Source organism: Triturus cristatus, chromosome 8 (genome assembly GCF_964204655.1).
Source record: "Triturus cristatus chromosome 8, aTriCri1.1, whole genome shotgun sequence".
Lineage (NCBI taxonomy): Eukaryota > Metazoa > Chordata > Amphibia > Caudata > Salamandridae > Triturus > Triturus cristatus.
In genome coordinates this window covers 752,017,089-752,039,539 of record NC_140591.1, presented here as the reverse complement: position 1 = coordinate 752,039,539, position 22,451 = coordinate 752,017,089, and the positions used below count along the sequence as shown (strand labels likewise).

At 43.1% G+C, this 22,451-nt stretch overlaps 1 protein-coding gene across 4 annotated transcripts in view; it reads right to left on the bottom strand.

Moving 5' to 3' along the window:
* Nucleotides 1-6,710: 6,710 nt before the first annotated feature.
* Nucleotides 6,711-22,451, bottom strand: part of NAXD (NAD(P)HX dehydratase) — a 247,309-nt gene continuing 231,568 nt past the window's right edge. For all 4 annotated transcript variants that reach the window (XM_085622176.1, XM_085622173.1, XM_085622175.1 and 1 more), the window contains 2 exons: nucleotides 15,966-16,086; nucleotides 6,711-7,072 (listed from right to left, as the gene is read on the bottom strand). In XM_085622176.1, coding sequence (XP_085478302.1) covers nucleotides 6,922-7,072; nucleotides 15,966-16,086 — 272 coding nt within the window. In that variant the 3' untranslated portion in view covers nucleotides 6,711-6,921. The remainder of the gene's footprint in view (nucleotides 7,073-15,965; nucleotides 16,087-22,451) is intronic.

Here is a 22,451-nt window from a genome sequence, read left to right as displayed (position 1 = left end):
CCGAATTCGAACCCACCAGCGGTAACCCAGAAGGAGGGCCTTGCGGTTCCATGGGAGCCAAAGGTGCACCAGAGAGATTTGGTAGGGATCCAAAGAATCGGAGCATAAAATCGCAGAACTCTTGTATCTGCCTCGGTGTCCCAAATGGCCTGAAAACTCTGGTTGTCCTCCGACAAGTTGAGGGATGGGCTCTGACATCGACTGACTTTGAGAGCGACATCGAGAGGCATGGGACCATCCATGTGCCCTCTCTGGACGTTGAGAGTGGTGGGATGGAGCAGAGTCCAGATTGGAGCTTTTGTGCTTCTTCTTTGAAGATTTGGAGTTCAGAGATGATCTACTGCAGTATTTACTCCTGTGGCTACTAGACCAGGAATAGGACCAAGACCGACAAGGGCGTGGCCAATCACAACAAGGAGTCTTCTGTTTGGTGACGTAGAGCTTCACCTCATGGTCATGTATGGCCTTTGGGTTTATTGATGCGCAGTCACTGCAAACCTCATGAGTTGTTGTTTGATCCCAGGCAAACTTGGTGAAGAGCTGTCACAGACTTCTGCTTGTAACAGTCCTTATGGGGTTTGAATTCTGCCTTTTTGGGACGTGAAATTTCCCTTGCTCACTGAAAGATTTTGGTATAGACACTGTCTCGAAGAGACGAGAAGTCACTCCAGATCGCATCTGGTGGCGTGGACAGAAAGGAACGGACGTCAGAGTGCAGGAGTGGCATCTATATAGGCCTTACACATTATTTCCAGAGGAGAACAGTTGTGTTGAACCAGGCAGAGAGGTACTGCTGACACATTTCTAGATCTAGTCCGACAACTAAGGAATAGTCAAAAGGTGAGGTATTTGCAGTTGGAAGGCTCTATCAGAAAGAATGTATAAATAAAAACAGTGTCTGGTGTGCGTCAAAGAAAATAATGTAAGAGTATACAAGCTTTACTTACCACTACTTAAATAAGGACAGCACAGCATATTTTGTGAATAATTTTATTATATTACAGGCTTTTAATCTTATCTTTCACTTCCAACCAAAACATTTTATATATCAAACTTTTAAAAAAGTACTCCAGGAGTCCTGCTTGCCCAAGACTACACTGGGAGCACAGAACGTAATCTTTCATCTTTTGATCAGATTTTAAAGATTTTGACTGACCACAGAAATGAAGCACAACAACACTTCCTACAGCTCAGAGAAGACAATTGTCAACTGCAGAAGTCTTTAGTAGAAGCTACTAATAAATTTGGAATAATTACTCAAGAAGTTGAGGAACTGCAACAAAGGGTGGCAGGCATCGAGGAAGTATCTGCCCGGACCGAGACTCTAACTAACCAATATGACACACAGATATCAAATCTTCAGAACAAGCTCGAAGATATGGAGATGCGCCAAAGAAGACAAAACCTCCAACTTTTTGGTATAGCGGAAGGCTCAGAAGGATCTGATCCGCGGGCCTATATGGTAAATCTCTTTCAGAGAGCCTTCCCAGACTTATCAGATTGGGATTGGGACTCCCAGCTGCAAAGGGTCCACAGGGTACCTCTGGTTCAAAGAAACAAGGAGAGTAAATTTCCCCGTCCTTTCCTGATTTACTTCGGCAATTGTCTACTAAGACAAGCGGTCTCTTTTAAAGCCAAGCCTCACTCCCCTGTCAAAATAGATAATGTTACTTTCTTTGTTAGATCTGACTTGAGCAAGGTCACTATGGACAAGCGCTGGAAGCTACGAAAACTTATGGACCCTTTCAAATCTCTGGGTGGGCAGGTATTCCTGCAAGAGCCTGCCCGTTTAAAAGTAATGAAGGGGGGGTCATACATATACCTTCACTGACGTTAAGGAAGCTGAGACAGCGCTATCGAAATTTGGCTAAGAAAATATCGATAAATTTCTTATATATATGATTATTCGCTTTAAGGTTTTAGCGGATCGGTCGTTATACCTGGTAACTGTGCTTGGGTGAAGTATGGACTAGAGCCTGGTAACTAATATGGGTACTTATTGTTTGATGTTTATTACATATGTTTTTTTTCTGTTTTTTCAGGGTTCTTTAACTTTTTACACTCGTATGTACACACGCACTGTATGTTTTTTCTCAACAAATGGAGTGGGGGAGTTAGAGGGAGCTACCCGCTGCTGCCTCTCAACAAGACTGCCTCAACAACGGCAGCATGGGACAAGGGGGTGCTCTTCCCCAGGGGATTTGGGGGAAGGTTCCGGTTGGGGGTGGGTTTGGAGTAAGGGGTCACGGGCGGAAGCCAATAATGTTAAAAATGACAACACAATAGTAACACTTACTGAAAATAATTTAAAAAAAGCTGATATTTACGATAGTTATTATTAGAATAGTTGATCTTTTAATATCTTTGAAATGTATAGACTTAGATGCTTAATATGGAATGTTGCTGGCCTTAATTGCAAGAATAAGAGACGATTAGTACAGGAAGAGCTTAAATTATATAATCCTCATTTAGTTTTACTTACTGAAACACACATCTGTTATAAAGATAGGAAATTATTAAGGCTATTAGGGTATGAGGTGGTCGCCTGTACAACTCTAAACGCCACTATCAGAGGGGTCGCCATTTTAAAACAAAGACAACTGAAACTAAATATTATTAAAACTGCTGTAGACAAGAGGGGCCGATGGATAATTATCCAAGTTGAATTGGAAAGCTGTAAATATGTTATATGCTCTGTATATGGATCTAATACCGATGATCCGTATATTTTTGATTGGCTAAACATTGAATTATTGGAATGGGAAGGGGAACTTCTAATCGGGGGCAATTTTAACTGCATAATTGATTATGATATAGATACTACTAAGCATGGAGGGTTTCAACGCATGCGGAAAACACGCGCGGCCATTTTAGAACTAGGCCGCTTACATAACCTAAAAGATTCTTGGCGATTTCTTCATCCCAAAATACCAGGTTACACGTATTATTCTGCACCTCATAAACTATGCTCTCGCATAGATATGATCTGGGTCTCTGATAAGATTCTAGAATCTAGCAGTATTGATATTTGCCCAAGACTCACCTCAGACCACAATCCCATTCTTTTTATTTTTAACACAATCTCAAGAAAACAAGATATAAGATTATTTTCATTTCCCAGGTATCTTCTTTCAGACTCAGAATTTATACTACAACTCAAAGAACATATCTCTGAATTTATTGATATAAATCTTCATTCTACCTCTCCAATCCATGTATGGGACGCCTGTAAGGCCAGCATAAGAGGATTTACACAACAGTTTATTCTTACACAAAACTCAAAACGCCACAAAGAGGTTAAGAATATGACGTCCAAAATTTTGTTGCTAGAAAGTCAGCTAGCAGACGCCCTTATACAAGGCTCACTAGATACAGACAAACTAGGACTAGAATTAATTAGTCTTCGATCTGCTACCAAAAATGTTTTTAGAGAGCGAGCCAGTGTAAAATTACAAAAATTTAAAATCTCTCAATATGAGAGTGGCGATAAAATCGGTAAGATTATGGTGTACAAAGTTACGAATGACAAAGCTAATACAATAATCAAATCTATTAAGGGACCTAATAACACTATTTATAATCAACCCATACATATAATGGAACAATTCGTTAAGTATTATAGTCATTTATACACCCCGGAAAATAACCCTACACTACACAATATTCAAGCATACATCGGTAATAATGTCACCAACAATATAGAAATTGAACATAATGGGCAATTAGGGGAGAATGTTACCACTGCCGAAATCAGAACGGCAATTACTTCTCTTCCGTCTGGTAAGGCTGCCGGAGAAGATACACTCCCTATAGAACTTTATAAAATCTGTATTGATGAAATACTTTCTCTTCTCTGCTTAGTAATCAACTCGATTGGTCTAACAGGGAAGGTTCCAAATTCTTGGAATTCTGCTAAGATCGTGTTTTTTCTAAAAAAAAAACCAAACCTGCTGATGAGTGTGGCTCTTACAGGCCTATCTCACTTATTAACGCAGACGCCAAAGTATTTTCTAAAATTCTTGCACTCCGATTGGCTCCTCACATGCCTAAACTAGTTAATCCACAACAACATGGATTTATTATCGGCAGAGACACTACAGCCCATGTTAATATGGCAATCACTGCTTTTGATGTAGCAGCAACTAATTCCACCCGACTCGGTATGATACTTTTAGATGCTGAAAAGGCATTTGACCGAGTCGGGTGGGATTACCTCTGGGCTGTAATGAAGGCGTACGGTTTTAAAGGCCAATATTTAAGATGGATACAGGCTCTATATGACTCCCCAATTGCCAAAATTAGCTATGCAGGTATGATCTCTCCAGGCTTTAAAATACTTAGGGGTACGCGGCAGGGGTGTCCGCTCTCACCCCTGCTGTTCGCGCTTTTCATGGAACCATTTATAAACTCATTACAAACTCAACCTCATATTATCCCATCGGAATTCGGTCCTAACACCTTGAAAATCACCGCCTACACCGATGATATTGCCATATACTCCACTGATGTAGTAAAAGCTCTCTCAATGATAATTGAAGAATCTAATGCTTTTGGATTAATTTCAGGATACAAATTAAATTTAAATAAAACACAGGTAATATTAAACTATAAACCATTGACTCCTGTCCAAGGTACCTGTCGAGTGGCGACGTATCTAGGTGTTAAAATATCAGCCAAAATAAACGACATAAACACCCTCAATTATGATGTTTTATTGAAAGAAATAGCTGGCCTACTTAAAAAATGGCACAAAATACCTTTAACTTTGATAGGCCGGATCAACTTAATCAAAATGAAGATACTCCCCAAATTCGTATATTTATTTAGGTCTATACCCTTACGCGTTAGTAATTCCTTTTTCAAAAAACTAGACGGGATCTTAAGTAGCTATATCTGGGGGTATAAGAAAGCTAGAAGATCGCTTGCTCTGCTTAAATTACCAACCAACAAAGGTGGATTAAACTTCCCCAACTTTAAATTATATTTTCTGGCAACCTTTTTCGGTCGCCTTCGTAGTCTATTTAACCCCAATAGCCAATACTATTACCACCAATTTATGTTGGGCACTGACTCTAATCGATTCCTCGCAAGAGTAAATGACCCTAACTATTTTAAAAGGGTTAAATTCAAGACCGCGAGAGAGATAGTTGCGGTTTGGAAATCTTTATTAACTACATGTAGGACTTCTCTTTTTCATCCAAAGCTTTCTTTATGGGGTAACCCTGGGCTACCAGGAATATTTAATGACGGACTTGGGGTTTTCTGGGCCAATTCGGGCATCAATTTTTTGGGGGACCTTTATGGTACTCAAGGTTTTTTTAGATTTCACTGCGCTCAAACTTCTCTTTAATTTAACTGAAGCAATGCGATTTAAATATATGCAAATTCGAGACTATTTGGTTTGCAAGATGAAAATCAACCAAATTTCGGACTCAGATCTATGGACCTGCTTCTACTCGGAAAATCAGAAATCACTAATTAGCAGGGGTTACAGATGTTTAAATAATTTCAAAGAAGATAACTGTCCAAAAATTGCTCTGAAATGGACAATTAGATTAGGGACTAACATCACTTCTACCAAAATCTCAGCCTCACTGTGTAATATTAACAAAGTGGTACAATCTTCGAGCCTGAGGATTCAGTTATACAAAACCATCTGCTTTTTATACTATACCCCGCTAAGAATTTCCAATTGGTCCCAAAATTCTTCATCAAGTGAACGCTCCAAGTGTCCCAAATGCGACCTTTTGGAGGCTGATATTACACATATATTTTTCTCATGTCCAGCCTTGTCTGAGTTCTGGGCCGGATTCGAAAATATTTTATTGCAAAAACAAATTGTTTTTGGTTCTCTTTCGCCATTATCTGTATTATTAGATATACAATCTGTGAATTGCCCACATAAAGATTTGTTAACAGTATTATTTTCTTGTGCTCGACTGACTATTGCTAGGGCCTGGATTTCCCAGAAACCTCCACATATTCTGGAATGGTGGTTCTTGATTAATGAAATTTATACTATGGAACGTGCTATTGCCAAAACGAGGGGATTGAAATCAATGAAAAAATTTGATAGAATGTGGGGAACTTTACTTTAATCTTTCCCTTTAAGTCTCTAATGTTTATATATTTACATGGCCTACTTGATATCAAATGTATATGCTACTATTATCAGCTAATCTTTTGTTTCTGATTTATCTGTGTTGTCAATAAAAATATATATATTTTTTTTAAAAAGAGTTGTTGTTTGATCCCAGGCAAACTTGGTGAAGAGCTGTCACAGACTTCTGCTTGTAACAGTCCTTATGGGGTTTGAATTCTGCCTTTTTGGGACGTGAAATTTCCCTTGCTCACTGAAAGATTTTGGTATAGACACTGTCTCGAAGAGACGAGAAGTCACTCCAGATCGCATCTGGTGGCGTGGACAGAAAGGAACGGACGTCAGAGTGCAGGAGTGGCATCTATATAGGCCTTACACATTATTTCCAGAGGAGAACAGTTGTGTTGAACCAGGCAGAGAGGTACTGCTGACACATTTCTAGATCTAGTCCGACAACTAAGGAATAGTCAAAAGGTGAGGTATTTGCAGTTGGAAGGCTCTATCAGAAAGAATGTATAAATAAAAACAGTGTCTGGTGTGCGTCAAAGAAAATAATGTAAGAGTATACAAGCTTTACTTACCACTACTTAAATAAGGACAGCACAGTATATTTTGTGAATAATTTTATTATATTACAGGCTTTTAATCTTATCTTTCGCTTCCAACCAAAACATTTTATATATCAAACTTTTAAAAAATATCTACATTTCACGTTATGCTCTCTACAATGAAAAAGAATAATTATATTTCACATGTGCTGCCACAGCACTTCAATGATGTATCATTGCTGAGCCTTCTTTTCAAAATGTCATTTCTAGGAGTCAAGTTTCAAAAAGCTTATTGAAAGCGCTTCCAATTTCTGCAATCATATCTGTTGTGGTCATCGAGCGTCCATATTTTTGGAAAGCTTGGTTGTTACATTGCCTGGTAAGAGAGCAAGCACCAAAGGTAGCAACTAGAAAAGGATTTAACCTAGAAAAAGATAAATAAGATGTGAATAAACAAAACACAGTGTAGGTCCTCTGTTTGTTTTCCAATATGGCCTCTTGTGATAGTACAGCACTACACACATCTTCTCACAGAGATTTTCACAAGCAAAGGTACTTAAAATTCAAAATAAAAGATTGGAATATCACAATAGTTCAATAGAACACAATTTCAATCAAATGCTCTAAAAATATTCAACTCAAAAGTATGCAAGACATGCTGTTATATGGCTTTTTACGAGAGTCATTTGTTTTGAAACCTAGGTATCTGACGTCAGAGTGGAAAGCCACCAATTTCCACGGGTATTCAGGGACGTGAGGGAGTTGTTGGACTGCAGATGGCACTCTGCGCCACTAACTGGTGCCTCCTTGGACTGTTGAAGGTCTGTAGATGGCTAGCAAGCAATAACAAGGTTTCTGCAAGTGGGTTCCGAGTAACATCATAAATTATGTTGTCACTTGGAACTTACCTATCTATAATTCCTTATATGATGGAGGCTTGCGTTTAAAACCATTTATTTTCAAAAACAATGTAGGACACCCTTTAGAACCGCAAATTAAACTTCAATATTTACTAAATCAGGTTTATTCTGCCTTGCAGTCTAAAAATGTTTCTCTTTACTCAAGATTGATATAGTTAGCTATAGGGGCGTGGCCGGGCAACCCAAGATGGCGGTTGTTCTTTTATGAGCTCTCCGTCTGCCGATCTGGATCATGCCGCATCCTGGTGCTGACAAGTCCTGCTGTCCCCAGCCAATGCACATGAGGTGCCTCCCTAGCTTGAGACTGCGGTCGGGTGCTGCTTGCTGCGGAAAGGACCACCGCGCTTGCCTGCGACAGTGCGGCCAGCTCCCGCCTTCGTGCCGATCCTGGCTGCGGGAACGCTGAAGTTGCTGGTGGTCTGTGCTAGGGTCCTTTCCCCCAACCTGTGGCTGATGCCAGCAGTAAAGGGGTATTTGCAAGCACTCATGCCCTGAGGGGGTCGGTGCATGCTCCTGTCACAGACGGGCCTGGCTGAGCAGCTCAGGCACCCAGGGCTCAGGGTATGGCCGTGGGCCATTGGCGGCACTCTTCCTGGCCGCCAAGTAGTCCTCCCTTGTCTGGGATGCCCCCCTCAGAGTCAGGCACCCCCACTCACCTCCTGGTGCGCTGACTGCCTGTGCATCCCCATGGGTAAGTTGGCCTACGAGGTATGACCTTTGCGCAGATGGACCCCACATCGCTGTGCTAATTTAGACATGGTGACCAGGCCTCACTGAAGGTGGGGAGAGAGATCATGGTGGTGCCCCCCCCAGTTGGACCTTCACCTCTTTACTGTTACAGCTAATGTTATGTTATGTTAAGTTTATTCGTAAAGCGCAACGGTTACCCTGGGGTGTCCTGGCGCTAGTGGCTGCTTGTGCTGCCCTAAGGCAAGCAGACCAGGAGCTGGGTGCTCCCATGCACAGCCTTTGGCACTCATCACATCACTGCTCCCTACTGCCATTACAGAGGGGCATTCCACTACTTAGGACCCCAACCCCACATGGAAGTAAAGGGAGTCTGCTAACAACATGGGCCGAGATAGGTCCTAGCCCTCCCAGACCCAGGCCAAGACAGACAAATACACGGTGCCAGCATCAGGGTTTTAAAGGGTTCATGAACTATCATGCCACTCTAAAAACACCTGAGTGCTTCTCCAGCACAGATGCTGTACTGCAGGCTATTCATGACTCCCATACGGCGATGCAGTAGAAAATTAACGAAGTAGGCGTTGAGATTACTTTCCTAGACAGGAGTTATGTGGGGTGCCAGACAGAGTAACTGAGACCAAGGGTCACGTATCAGAACTGGAGTATACATTGAAGGAACTTCAAACAATGGTATCGCGAGCATCCAAACTTCTGGTAGCCCAGGTGGAGGATGGCAAGGACAGAGCCTGCAGAAGTAACCTTCACTTTATCAGGGTTCCAGAAGAAGTGGAGGGACTATCCCAGAGTGCTTTCCGGAGGCCTGATTGTTTCTTGGATGCCTGCATCAACACTTTCCAATTGCTTTGTAGTGGAGAGGGCCCACCGCTCCTTGTTGCAAAATTATCGTCTGGGGGCACCTCCTCGCCCAGTAATTACCAAGTTCTTGAACTAGAGAAACGCAATAATCAGGAGGGGTGCAGGTTGGGGGACGTCAGATTGTTATCAGGCTGTATTATGGTCTTCCGGTATTACACCTTCCTGGCCCAACAGCTATGGAAATCGTACAAGAAGGTTAAACAACGCCTCAGAGCCCATGGCCTTCAATACATGCTCCTCTTCCTGGCAAGGCTTAAGGTGATCTACAACTCCAGGTATTTCTTCTTTGAGACCCCGGAGACAGCCTAGACATGGACAACAGAGTAGCCTTCCATGTCGAGTAACCCACAACCACCATGGGGGGAAAATGCTGCTCTGTGATATAAAGCTAAAACCAGGTACCCGAGGGGCCGCAGGTGATCAACAAGATGGAGGCGCCGGGGCTCCTGCTCTAGATTACATCTGACTCTGAGGGGGACGATGTCGTCCAGGTGCTTACCTTGGACTCAATGCGTGCAGAGTCACCCCATCGCCATCCGGATCCGCGCTACAGTGGGTCTGCCAAACTGCAGAATGACTGAACCAGCAACTCTATCTAAACTCTTCATCAGCACCACTAAATGCTTTATGTATTATCAGTCTGGACTGGCCCGGGTTGGACCCACGTTACTGAACCCCCACTTGTTCTATGGTTAAAAGAGGGTGACAGATTCTTCTGGGGTGGAAGTATGAGGAGGGGGGTGTTTCTTTTACAGGGGGGTTGGGGCATTGTTACATTTGAATTGTTATAGTTGTTTTTGTATAGTTAGGATTGGTTCTTGTATAATCCACACACATCACAACTCCACCACACATACATACCCTCTTTGATTGACACTGGTCCAGATGTCACCAGAGAGGGATCCCATGCTGACTCCGATGTCTGAGCCCGAGCAGAATCAGTCTTGACCCAGACTGAGTTCATGCTCTTACTCCTCCTATAGTGCACCCGGTTCCTGTACAGCCTGATTCAAACAATATACTCCCACTACCACAAAGCCGTCCTCAGAGGATCCATCATCTTTTGGATCCCATTCGGATCACAGTTTACCACCACCTGGAGATGATTTAATCACACATTATGATGATGATGACTATTGGTGCCCGAGTAGATTTTTAATCTAGACAAGAAAAAATATATACAAGAAATATACATATGATTCCAGGATGGATTTAAAGGATGTTGGGCATAAGGACAAATGAGTTAAGTTTTTGTTGTCCTCAAGTTTCTACACTTTTTTAGCTGCATTATTTCCCAATCTGTAACCAAGGTATTTCATCATTCAGTCCCGTGTCCCATGTGTGTAGGTGGTAATCCCATCAGTGTTCTCTGGTGTGGAGAATTTTCTGGATGTCTGGGCTTGTCCTCCTGATGACCTACAGTACTACCATCTTAAATCAACGCCTTTGTGGTTTTGTTCCAAGTAGTGTCTTGTCAATTTAGTGTACTTTTTGCACCTGATGGTTAACGAACACAGAAGCACCATCAGGTGCAAAACAACGAGGACAACAAAAACTTAACTCATTTGTCCTTATGCCCAACATCCATTAAATCCATCCTGGAATCATATGTATATTTCTTGTATATATTTTTTCTTGTCTAGATTAAAATTCTACTCAGACCCTAATGGTGCCTCTCAGAATCAGCATTTATCCACCATCTTATTATGGCAACCAATCACGATTATCCAACCTCCAATCTGATTACTCTGTCTTGGATAGGAACAGTAGATCTCGTCCTCTCAACCACGTGAATGATGTACAGGAAGCTTGATGATAAGTTTACAGGGAATCCAAAAAACTGAATCCCTCTCTTTGGCCTGCGTTTCTAATAATTACACCAATATCTACCTCTCTAGAAATATAGATACAGCACCTTTATAACACTGAATCCACGTTTTTATTTTGAAACAATATTATTCTTGCATCTGAAACCGTATTGTCACTTCTCATTAAAAATAAACTCATGTGACATTTTTTAACACCAGCGCACCCCTTGAATAAACCCGGGTTCACATGCGAGGCACTCAGCATAGATATCCTATGGGGAGAGCCGGAGCACGCACGTGTACACATACGCGGCACCGCCCCGCTCTCACTGCTAATGCGCTATCCAGGCGAGGTCAGGCTGCACTCACTGCGACACCGCAGCACAGATTCTTTCAGTTTTCCCTTCCAGCTGATGCGAGGGTCAGGCACTCAGCAAATAGGTAAAAGGGGCCTGTTTCAGACACCAAAAACCTTTCCAATTATTAATCACGGGCACACGTGCATCCAATTTACAGTGGTTACTCCTTAAGTGCACAATTAAAAGCCTGAATTTTACACTGCTCATTCTACTTCGGGGATGAAGAACAGACACATCTAGGATCATGGCGCGCGACGCACCTTGATGTAGTAAGAGCGTGAATGACAGTATGAATGCAAACGGGTGGAATACATTTACATTTTTTCCACCTAAAACATATTGAATAATAGAAGCTGACTTACTTTATGGGGTCTCTCCTTCACTCTCGTCCCATGGGGAGCGTAGGAAGCTTGACCAGGGTAAGATGGTGAGCTGCTCTCACATCCAGGGCTTTATGATATTGCGTGTGTTTCAAGTTTGCAGTGACACGTGTTACGCACAAATAGCCACTATATGTATTAATGACGCATGTGGAGCCTTCTTTTTCTTGTGACCGAATACTTTTGTTGGCAATCTCTCTTCTCTATCACCCTAACAGGTTTCAAGAAATCAACTTAGGTAGAGTATGACATAGGTCAACCTACCCAGTGGTAACTTCATACTAATATTTTGGTAAGATAGGAGCCCTCTTTCATTTTTCCATCCTGATGAATGCCGCGAGCCCTTACGGCCACATAGGCAGAAACATGTAGACAAAATTAACCACTACGGTGATGGGGCAGTAACTCCCCTTCTCACCGCTCTTGTCTTTTTTAATAACCTATAATTTCCTATCTGAGTAAATGCAATCTGGCGATTATACAGATTTTTAAAACTCACTCACGTTCACGGGCCCGCACTTAGTTTGAGAAGTGCCTCCCTGTCTCCAGGTGTAGGCCCGCTCTCTACCAAATCAAGTTGCTAGAGAGCGAGGCCTGCCGATGATGAAGCATTACACCAGGTGGTGTCTGAGGACAGTCCTTCACATTTTGTGAGATGCCAGCTCTCTCTAAACTGAACATTTCCTAGGTTTCGGTCACTGTACTTGGAGCAGCTTCCGTTGTGTGTTCATGCTAGGCTGGAGGCCCCCCGACTCTAGTTCCCTCCCCTGGGATTTCCAAGGGTTAGTGTGTTGTATCCCTTATGGATATACCTTTTGATGGATCCCACCTTTTAGGCAAAAATGCTGACTCCACCGTAAAAAGCTTTAAGGAAAGTCGGACCATGGCATGTTGTTTGGGCCTCTTGGCTCCTGTGAGACAGTTTCACCCATCAGTTTCTGTTTCTTTGCAGCTACTCCAGTGGGTTGGTGTACAGGCAATGCCTGCGTCTCTACCCCCACTTAAGTCACCCCAGATTTTTGTGGATGAGGACGAAGATCAGGCAGGGAACACACTGGTCTCCCCAGTCCCCCTTCCTACAGGATCAGCATCCAGGATGCTTTAGTTCATCCCTAGCGGCATACAACTGCCTGTGGGAGGAAGGATGGATACAACACTTTCTCCAAGGATGGCAATCCATCACATGCGACAGAAGGGTGCTTCAGATAGGTGACAGGCCTATGTCCTTCTGTTTCTTTCTGACCCGCTGCAGATTACTCCCACATCAGAGTGGCTCTCAGAGGAGCATCTATCCATCTTACTGCAAGTGGTGGGAGCCCTACCGTCCAAAAGGACCCATCAACAGGGTTCCGGAGCTGGAAATAGGGGTGGTTGTTCCTAAAGGTTGACCAATAGTATTTTCAGTTTGTCATGCTCCCTTTCGGCTTCATCAGTGCCCCTCGGGTGTTTACGAAAGTGATGACAATGGTTGCTGCCTATATTTGGAGGTTGTAAGATTGCATTTTTCCCCTACTCTGATGACTGGCTTTTGAAGACAGGATTGTCACAATCGGTCGTAGATCCCCTCCAGACGACAGTAAACTTCCCTACATCGTTGGGGTCCATAATCAATGAGCCAAAATCACACTTGACTCCTACACAGAGACTTCCTTTTACATGAGCGGTCTTGGACACAGTGTAGTTCAGGGCCTTTCCTCTACTGAAATGAGTCCAGGACATTCAGGCTATGAATCTGATGCTTCAGCATCAGTTCTGGATCTCAGTGAGACCAAATCTGGGACTTTCAGACCTGCTACCTTCATGCATCCTGCAAGCCCACTTCGCCAGGTGGCATATGCGAGCTCTGCAGTAGGATCTCAAGCCTCAGAGGGCCCAGCACCAAGTACACCTGTCGGATGCTATTCAGCTGTTGAAGGCGACTACACAAGATGTGCAGTGGTGGCTGGTCAACTGTAACCTGACCAAACAGCAGACCCCCTCCTTCCAAACCCATAGCTGATGGTTAATGGATGAGTCACTGCTGGGTTGGAGAGGTCATCAGGCATGGGTGGAGAGAAGAGAGGACTGTGAGCTTCGGCGGAAACCATCTGTTGTAGTTGTTGGCCATTTGTCTGGTGTTTAAGGTGATCCTACTATCCATCAAGGGGAGGCTGGTACAGGTTCTCATGGACACCACCACCACTGTGTGGTACTGTAACAAGCAGGGTGGAATGGGGTCCTGGTTTCTCTGCCAGGAAGCTTTGCATCTTTGGAGTTGGTTGTAACATTAGGGTATCTCCCTGATTGTGAACTACTTGAAGGGATTATTAATCGCCATGGCAGATGACCTTGTACACCATTACTTGGTGGATCATAAATTGTGGCTGGACCCTGAGGTGGCACAGGACATTCTCCAACAATGAGGAGAAGCCTGGCTAGATCTTCACCACTGTTGAGAATACGCAGTGGGCCCTGCCCAACTTTTGTGCGTTGGGGTTCCTGCGGAGATGCATTTCGGCTGTAGTGCAACACAGGACTCCTGTATGCCTTCCTGCCTCTGCCTCTCCTGCCCAGAGTTCTGAAGAAAATCAGGAAAGAATGGACGAACGTCATCCTAGTAGCCACAGATTGGGCAAGGAGAGTGTGATATCCCAAACCTTCTGAGCATGTGCGGCTACCGTCTGATTAGGCTAACACTTAGGGAGAATCTTCTGTGTCAGCAACAAGGCGGTTCTCCACCTGAACCTGTGCAATCCACAGCTGCATGCATGGAGATTGAGTGGCAGCAGTTGACTGCATTTGACTAGCCAAACAAAGTTGTGGATGTCATCCTACCTTCCAGGCACCCTTCCACAGTCTATTTACACTGGGCACTGGGATAAATTTGTGGCTTGAAGTCGAGTCTGCAGTGCAGACCCTTTGCAAGCCAAACTGTCCGATATTTTTTTATATGATTTGTCGTTGAACCTGGAAGGCCTTGCTGTGGACACAATTAAAGTTTTTTTTGGCCTTCCTTCGTTTACCAGACCAGCCATTCTCGGTTAAACCACCTGTTGTGATGCGTTTTCTTACAGGTTTGATACACCATTCCTCCCAGACTGTTTGTGATGCCACAGTGGGCCCTGATATTACTCATGTGTGCACCATTTGGTCATATCTACAGCTGCAAGGTGTGTCTTGTGACTCTAGGACTATCTTCCTTGTCGGGATCACTTTCGCTTGTGCGTGCGCTCAAGGCTCTCTCTAAGCAACTGCCACATACCACCTTGTGTACAAACGTGCTAAGAACCAGGGCGGCCTTCTTGCCAAAAGTTGTGACTACTTTTCATGTTGGGCAATCCATTAGCCTCCCAATGTTGTTTGTCCCACCTCACTCCTTAAAAGCGAAGATGACTCCATCGGCCGGACTCAGTTTTTACATTGAGCGTACCAGTTGACTATCAGCTTTTTGTGGGGTTCTTATGTGCAAAGAAAGGTAGGGCAATACAGAAAATGACTCTGCCAAGAGGGTAATCCTTTGGATTAAGGTCTGCTACTCACTGGGCAAAATGCAGCTTATGGACGGAGTGAAGACCCATTCTACCAGGGCAGAGGGTGCAACCACTGCATTAGTACGCTAAGTGCCTGTCCTTGACATCTGTCAGGCCACAATGTGGGTGTCAGTGCACATATTCATAATGCACTATTGTCTACACAGTTAGGTCTGATAGGAAGGGCATTTCACCCTTTTGGTCTGGGCTCACTCCACAGACCCTCCACCTATAGATGGTACTGTTTTGGTGTCTAGTCTAAAGGTGAGGAATCTGCGGTTATAAGTATTCATCAGAGGAACAACTTACTTACCTTCTTTAATGCTCTTTATGGTGAATACCATACATTCCGCACTGCCCTCCCCATTCTGTGGAATGGTGTCTTCTTACCATCTTAAAACTATCCCACATTAGGGATCTGCATACTGGTGCCTCTAATTATTTAGTGCTTCGAAAGAAAGAGTCAAGCAAGAAACTGGCATCAGGGCGCATGGGTGGTGCTTATACACTGGCCACCTAGTGTCACTCTGGAACGCGGTTTTTAAACGTTTCTGGATTCAGTTTGGCGCCTGGCAATATTCTAGTCAAGGAACCTACAGTTAGCTAGAGTATTACAAAATGTTCAGTAGCTTGCTCTCCTGTTCCAAAGCAGGCCCATTTGGTGAAGCAGGAGTACACAGGTTGTGCCAAAGGGGCAAACAATTGGACTTGTGAGGACACATGAAAAACCATTTCTGGAAAAAAGGAGCTAACACAATATCATGAATTAACATACCCATTTGTTTTTCCAGGTCCAGCATTAAATGCCCAATGTGCTAGAACTCCCAGAGAGCCTGAAAGGAGATCCCCTTGTCCACCGCATCTTCGACTGCTTCCTTCATGACTGCAAGCAAGCACTGAAAAGTAAACAAAAATAGAAAACGTTTAATTCCTAAATGACATGGACACGAACATCACTTCAGCTGGATAGCAATTCTCGTGATAGTACGATTTACCTCACAGAGCAATACATCCAATGCAACTAAAGCTAGAAAATATGAACATTTTCTGTCCTCTTTCTAGTCTTCCTAATTAAAGCCCATCAAGACTCAGATTTTGAACTTTCCTCAGTCAAGGGATTCTGTTCCTGTACATAAAAAGCCTTTAACCTCACTCACATGAATACTGGAATTTGCAACACAGATTGCACTTGAGCAGCATTAAGCATTCCCCAGGGAGGGAACTTCACCATGTGTTTTGCAGTCTATTTTAACGTCTTAAGCTTTAAGCTGAAAAATTAGAGTCTGGAAAATCAATATTTGATTAAATAAACAGGCATAAAGATGTCAAAGAAGAAATGTATATAATGCAGCTGCGTGGAGCATATTACTATTCAAGATTAGCTCTCCGTAAAGAAGTTGCATGAGGCTTTTTACAGGTTACAATACATGTTGCACATACGCAGCCAATGAGAGCCATTTGCCCGGTGAAATAATTGGGGGTTTCCAAGCATTTATCCAATCACTGATCAGCATCAAACATTAAACCATGTATGGGCATTGGCTTAAGTAGTCAGCTAATGAAGCATAGCAACAGTTTGTCACATACACTTGTGACTGTTACAGCGAGGATACAGCAAGTTCAGCTCGAGGCCAGCAAGTCTTTGTACATTCTGCAGGCTCCTATTGAGCGTCACAAAATGGAAGCCAAAACAAAATGGGTTCCACAAGAGTTACATTGAAGTGGTTTAATAAGCATCAACTAACATCTAATGCTTAACTTCATATTCAGTTTCTTCATTGTGCATACAATTGGAGACGTAGCTGCTAATTTCCAAAATGCTTTACAGCTTTCATAAGAGTGTGTTTCTTCCATTTCTGCAAATATTTACATTTCCCTTGCCAATGCACCACCTCTGGCACTCTATGTAACTGAAACAAGAGATAGATGAAAAAAAGCTTGAGGCTTTTTACTTGTATTTAGCCAAACAACAGTGCCACAGTGTATTTTCGGTACATGAACATTACTTTTGACTGGCGTTCAGAAGGAGAAAAACAGTGACACAAAGATATGCCACCAAGTGTCTTATATACTACAATACAATCAAGGATGACAGTTATTTATAAGGTATACCTTGCTACACCTCGGACTCCAACTACACCCTCTATTGTTGATGGTGACTTATTTCCTAACCTTTGGGGACAAACCAGCCCAGATGAAGATCTTTTTCTGAATCTATGAAATTGTCCTATTAGGAGCCATAACTGGAAGAGCTCTTAAAGCATACAATAGGTGAGCCAATAAAATTTATTTTCAGACTTGAAATTGGACAAAGAACAACCTCTTGAAAATCAGCTATCTGCATATCATGCTGCAGTTGGCCCAGTACAGATGAGGTTTGTGTTGGCTCTCGAGGAATAACTTTTCATAAGCTGTATCCCTAATTATTTTAAGCCCACAGTTTAAAATTCGACGTCAAACATATTCTCAAGGTCTCAGACATTGTCATCTTCTTATGTAACTCTAACACAAGATGATTTTGAAACCTGATTCTAAATCCCAAGATGTGCTCGAAATGTTCCTTCTCCTTCAAATTGAGCAAAGTATGCAAGGGGCTTGCACCTTGCATAACATTTGGTCAGAGTAAAGGGCATTCTGAGGCTCAGCCATACCATTTTGAAACATATTTCCCTCTACATCTGATCTCATTTCCTGCCAAAGCAGCAGAAGGACCAAAGAATATAAAAAATGGACTACGGAAATTCTTGTTGAATTCTCCACTGAAGATTCAGTATGGAAACGAGTTGCTTTTTTACCCTCAATCTGACCTCAGATCTAACATAGTTCACCTTTGCAAAGGTTATGGAGTTATCATCAAAGACAAATGAATGAGTATTCCCAGTTATTGTGATAAAATACTTTCTCTATGTCTATAGACAACGCAAGACTCAAGCATGCCCCATGATCACTAATTTATGACACTCATAATATTGTAATTGTTTGTGACGAATAATTCCGTATTAGTTGGGATTTACTGAATTTGGAATCTTTTCAAGTTACAACAGACAGAATTTGGCATAAATTTTGGCATCCGGGTTAAGCAGAGATATTGGTCTACAAGAGGCACAAAATTCCTCCTTCCCATATCTGGAAATATCAAGAGTGAGCCACCAATGGCCCTAATAGTATATATGGACTCCTGAAAAGAATTGATGAGGCCCAATAAACACTCAGATACAGCATTTACAAATTTTTTGTAAGAAAGCTGTGAAGCCACCACCGCTCAGAGCTTTATTATCAGTTAACTGTTTTAGGGCTATAGCAACCTTACCATACTGGTGCGGGTTCTTACAGAAGTTTCAGGATTCACCAATACTATGCCCCCACCCAAAAAAGTGCTTATGTTGCAGGTCAAGTCTGTCACACTGGTACAATATTTGATAATATTGTTGTAAAACTAACTTCATCTTGAGGTTTCTAACCACCTCTTTGCCACCAGGAAGACAAATTGAGGTGACAGTATTCCTTCGTTTCCTATATTTAAAGATACTTTTTTGCACTTTACATTGTATACTTGTCTATTACAGTGAAGAATCTACTCAATATGCTTTCATTACAAGAGATGAAGTTCTACTCTAAACTTTAGCTGCCAGCCAGGTGCCTTACTCTTTTTTAGGTCTCATGCTGATAGGGCAGCTGTCTACAAGACCTTCTGTTACCAATTCTTTAAAATATACAGCGTGGGGCTCTACCCAGAGGTGTATTTCTCACTCAGGATACTGAATGTTGTTTTATCATTCCCTTATAGAATGCTTGCATTAGGCTTTTTTAAATGTTTTAGTCCAGACTCATAATGCACGCCAGACCTATTGGTTTTTACCAATTATTGTTCTAACTGGAGTCATGGAGATTCCTCTGCTTTGAATTTAGCTTTAGTAAGAGCTAACAGATCTTCCCTTATTGTCTTGGCAGCCTCCTACACAGTCTTCAGGCTCTTATCTAATTTGATGGTTAAATATTACTTTCATAAGAGCATCACTTGAGTGATTCCTTTATTTGCCACATTTATGGTGATCTGGAAGGGTATATGGAAACATTTATTAAATTCTCAGAGAGATATAATCTGAACCCCTATTTAACACCATTATTTGATGTAGTAATCTGATCTACCAATGAGGTAAAACCTAAAAAACATAATCCAGCCTAGAATCATTTCTGTACGCAATGAAAGATGCAATCCCACAATTACATTTTTTTTTTTTTTAAAACATATTTTATTAATCGATTGCACAGGTGTTACAGGACCCTGAATATCAGGGTGGACGACAGATTCACATTGTAGCATATCTCTATAGCAATCTATTTGTACATGTGTCATGCAAATATCTTGTATAAGAACAAACCCCCCCCCCCTAACTCCCCCCACCCCATCCCCAGCGTCGCACCACATCCTTGGATTCCCTACCACAGCCCCAAAATCCCACAGCCGCATCCCATTGTGGTAAGCTAAGTCCCCTGGGCCTCCCGTCTTGCCAAGCCCCCCTTCTCGACCAGGCTTCCTACACATCTCCATAACTAATCCTCTTCTTCCACTGGCGGCTCCAACCACAGCCCCCGGTAGTCCGCCCACCGTTTCCATATTTTTTAGTGTTTGCGTGGACATCCTCGGGCTACATATATGGGTTGTTCCAGCCCCATACAAAACTCTAGGCCGTTTTTCCATACTGTGATCGATGGAGCCCTAGGCGCCTTCCATGCCCTGGCGATATCCCTCTTTGCCAGCGTAAGGCCCAGCCGTAGCAAGTGCCGCTTATATATGTTGCCCCCAATGCCCTCCATAACATGTAGCAATGCAAATCGTGGCGTACGCGGGATCTCCCACCCCAGCACCTCGGCCAGACAGGCAAGTACCCCCCTCCAGAATCGATCCAGCACTGGGCAGTTCCACGTAGTGTGTATAAATGTCCCCTCCTCCTGACCACACCAAAGACAGTCCAGAGCAGTAATCAAGCCCGCTCGGTACAGTCTGACCCGGGTAAAGTACACCCTGTGTAGGTATTTAAATTGTATGAGGCGCAGTCTCATCGCTATAGCTGCCTCCCTTGGAGCTACCAGGGCCTCCCTCCAGCCATCCTCATCTAGGGCACCCACGTCTATTTCCCAATCTCCCTGCAACTTCTGAAGCTTCGTGGAGCAGTGAATCACCAGGGCCTGATAGATCCTGGAGATTTTTTTGGTCTCCATATCTCCCATAAAAAGCAGCGCGTCCAACGGGCTAAACTCTGGGAGTGACGTCAGACCCTCTAGGCTGGGGGACAATGCATGCCGCAGTTGCAGATATCTATAGAACTGTGATTGGGGCATAGAAAATTCCCTCTGCATATCCTGAAATGATTTAAGTGTCGTACCACTCATGACATTTCCCAATGTCGAGATGCCTATATCGTCCCATCCACGGAAGCCTCTCAGCGCCATCAATTCTGGGAAGCGCCCATTACTCCAGAGGGGGGTCTCTTCAGTTAAGACATTCCACCAGCCAGGTAAACTTCAGTCGATTCTAACATTGGCAACACCTCCGTTTGTTATCGGAGGCGACTTTAATCTCCTCCTCGACCCGGTTAGGGACAGATCTAACCTGAGTTATCATATTGGCGCTCCAAAATCCCGTCGAGCTCTTATTAATCTGCTACAGGATTTAGACTTGGCAGATGTTTGGAGGGCAAAGAAAGGAGATTTACAGGAATTTACGTTTTATAGTAAAAAGTATGGTCATTCCTCCCGGATCGACTATGTTTTGACAGATACACCATCCCTTAATGACATCGAGGAAATATTAGTCAAGCCTAGCCATCTTTCAGCTCATGCGCCAATTCAGTTTGTTTACAGAGCTAAGGGGTCGACACTACGGTCAAGATGGACATTAAATAGAGCTATGTTATCCGACCCCGAGATTATTAAGGCTGTTAAGCTTTCCTCCATTGACTTCTTTGAGTTAAATAGGGGATCTACGTCAATGGATTTTATATGGGACGCCTTCAAGGCTAACTTGAGAGGCAGCTTCCATAGCCTCATCTGTTTTAAAAACAGATCTGAAGTTAGTGCCCTAAAGTCTGTTGAGGAGAAAATAAGTCCGTTGGAGAGGGAAAGGAACAGACTACCCCCAGGGGACTCAGAACATTTACCACAAGTTCTAAAAGATCTAGAAGACGTAAGACGGGAGTATAGAGGTAAGCTAGAAGCAAAGTGCAGAGCACAGTGGCACGCAAGAAATATGCAGAATTTTGAGTACGGGGAGAAAGCAGGGGCTCATCTTGCTTGGAAATCCAGAGTAGACAGAGCAAAAAATAACATTAATAGACTGATAATAAACACCATGGGGGAGACTTCAAGTAGATTTGAAGATCTGCAATCTTGCCTACTTTCCCTTTTTTCAGATCTATATAAAGAGGACCTTGAGCCCTCCCCTTGCTCAGTTCAAGGTTGGCTAAGTACAAAGTCTCTTCCCTCAATAACAGAGGAATGCAGAAATAAATTAGAGGCCCCTATCACCATGGAAGAGATAAGTGCGCAAATTAATAATTGTAAGAACAAAAAGGCTGCCGGTATGGACTCACTCCCAAATTAAGTATATAAACTTCTGGCTGAAGAACTGACCCCCGCCTTGGCTTCTTTGTTTAACTCGGTCTATAGTCTCGCTGGTAAGGTCCCGGAGTCCTGGAAAGAGGCAACTATAGTCTTGATTCTTAAACCTGGTAAAGACCCACTAAGAGCTGATTCGTATTGTCCAATCTCCCTGCTTAATGCCGATTACAAGATCTTTATGGGCATATTGGCAGGGAGATTGGCGAAGTTGGTCCCCAAGTTGGTTCATTCAGACCAAAAGGGTTTTGTAGAAGGCAGGCAGATTCAAGAGCAAACTCAGTTAATGATAGGTAACATCGATCTGGCCATTACAAGATCTGATCCTTTGGCTATAATAGCCTTGGACGCGGCCAAAGCATTCGATAGAGTCTGCTGGGTTTACTTATGGGAGGTATTGGCAGCACTAGGATTTGGCCCAATTTTTATCCAAACCCTGAGAAATTGCTATCAAGGTGCATCTGCCCGTATCCTATTGAACGGGATACTTACCTCAAGTTTTAACATCCAGAGAGGGACCCGGCAGGGTTGCCCGATTTCTCCACTCCTGTTCAATATTTATATTGAACCACTAGCTCAAGCCATCAGATTAGACAATGACATCTATCACTTTAAATCTCAACTCTACAGCTGCAAATTAGCT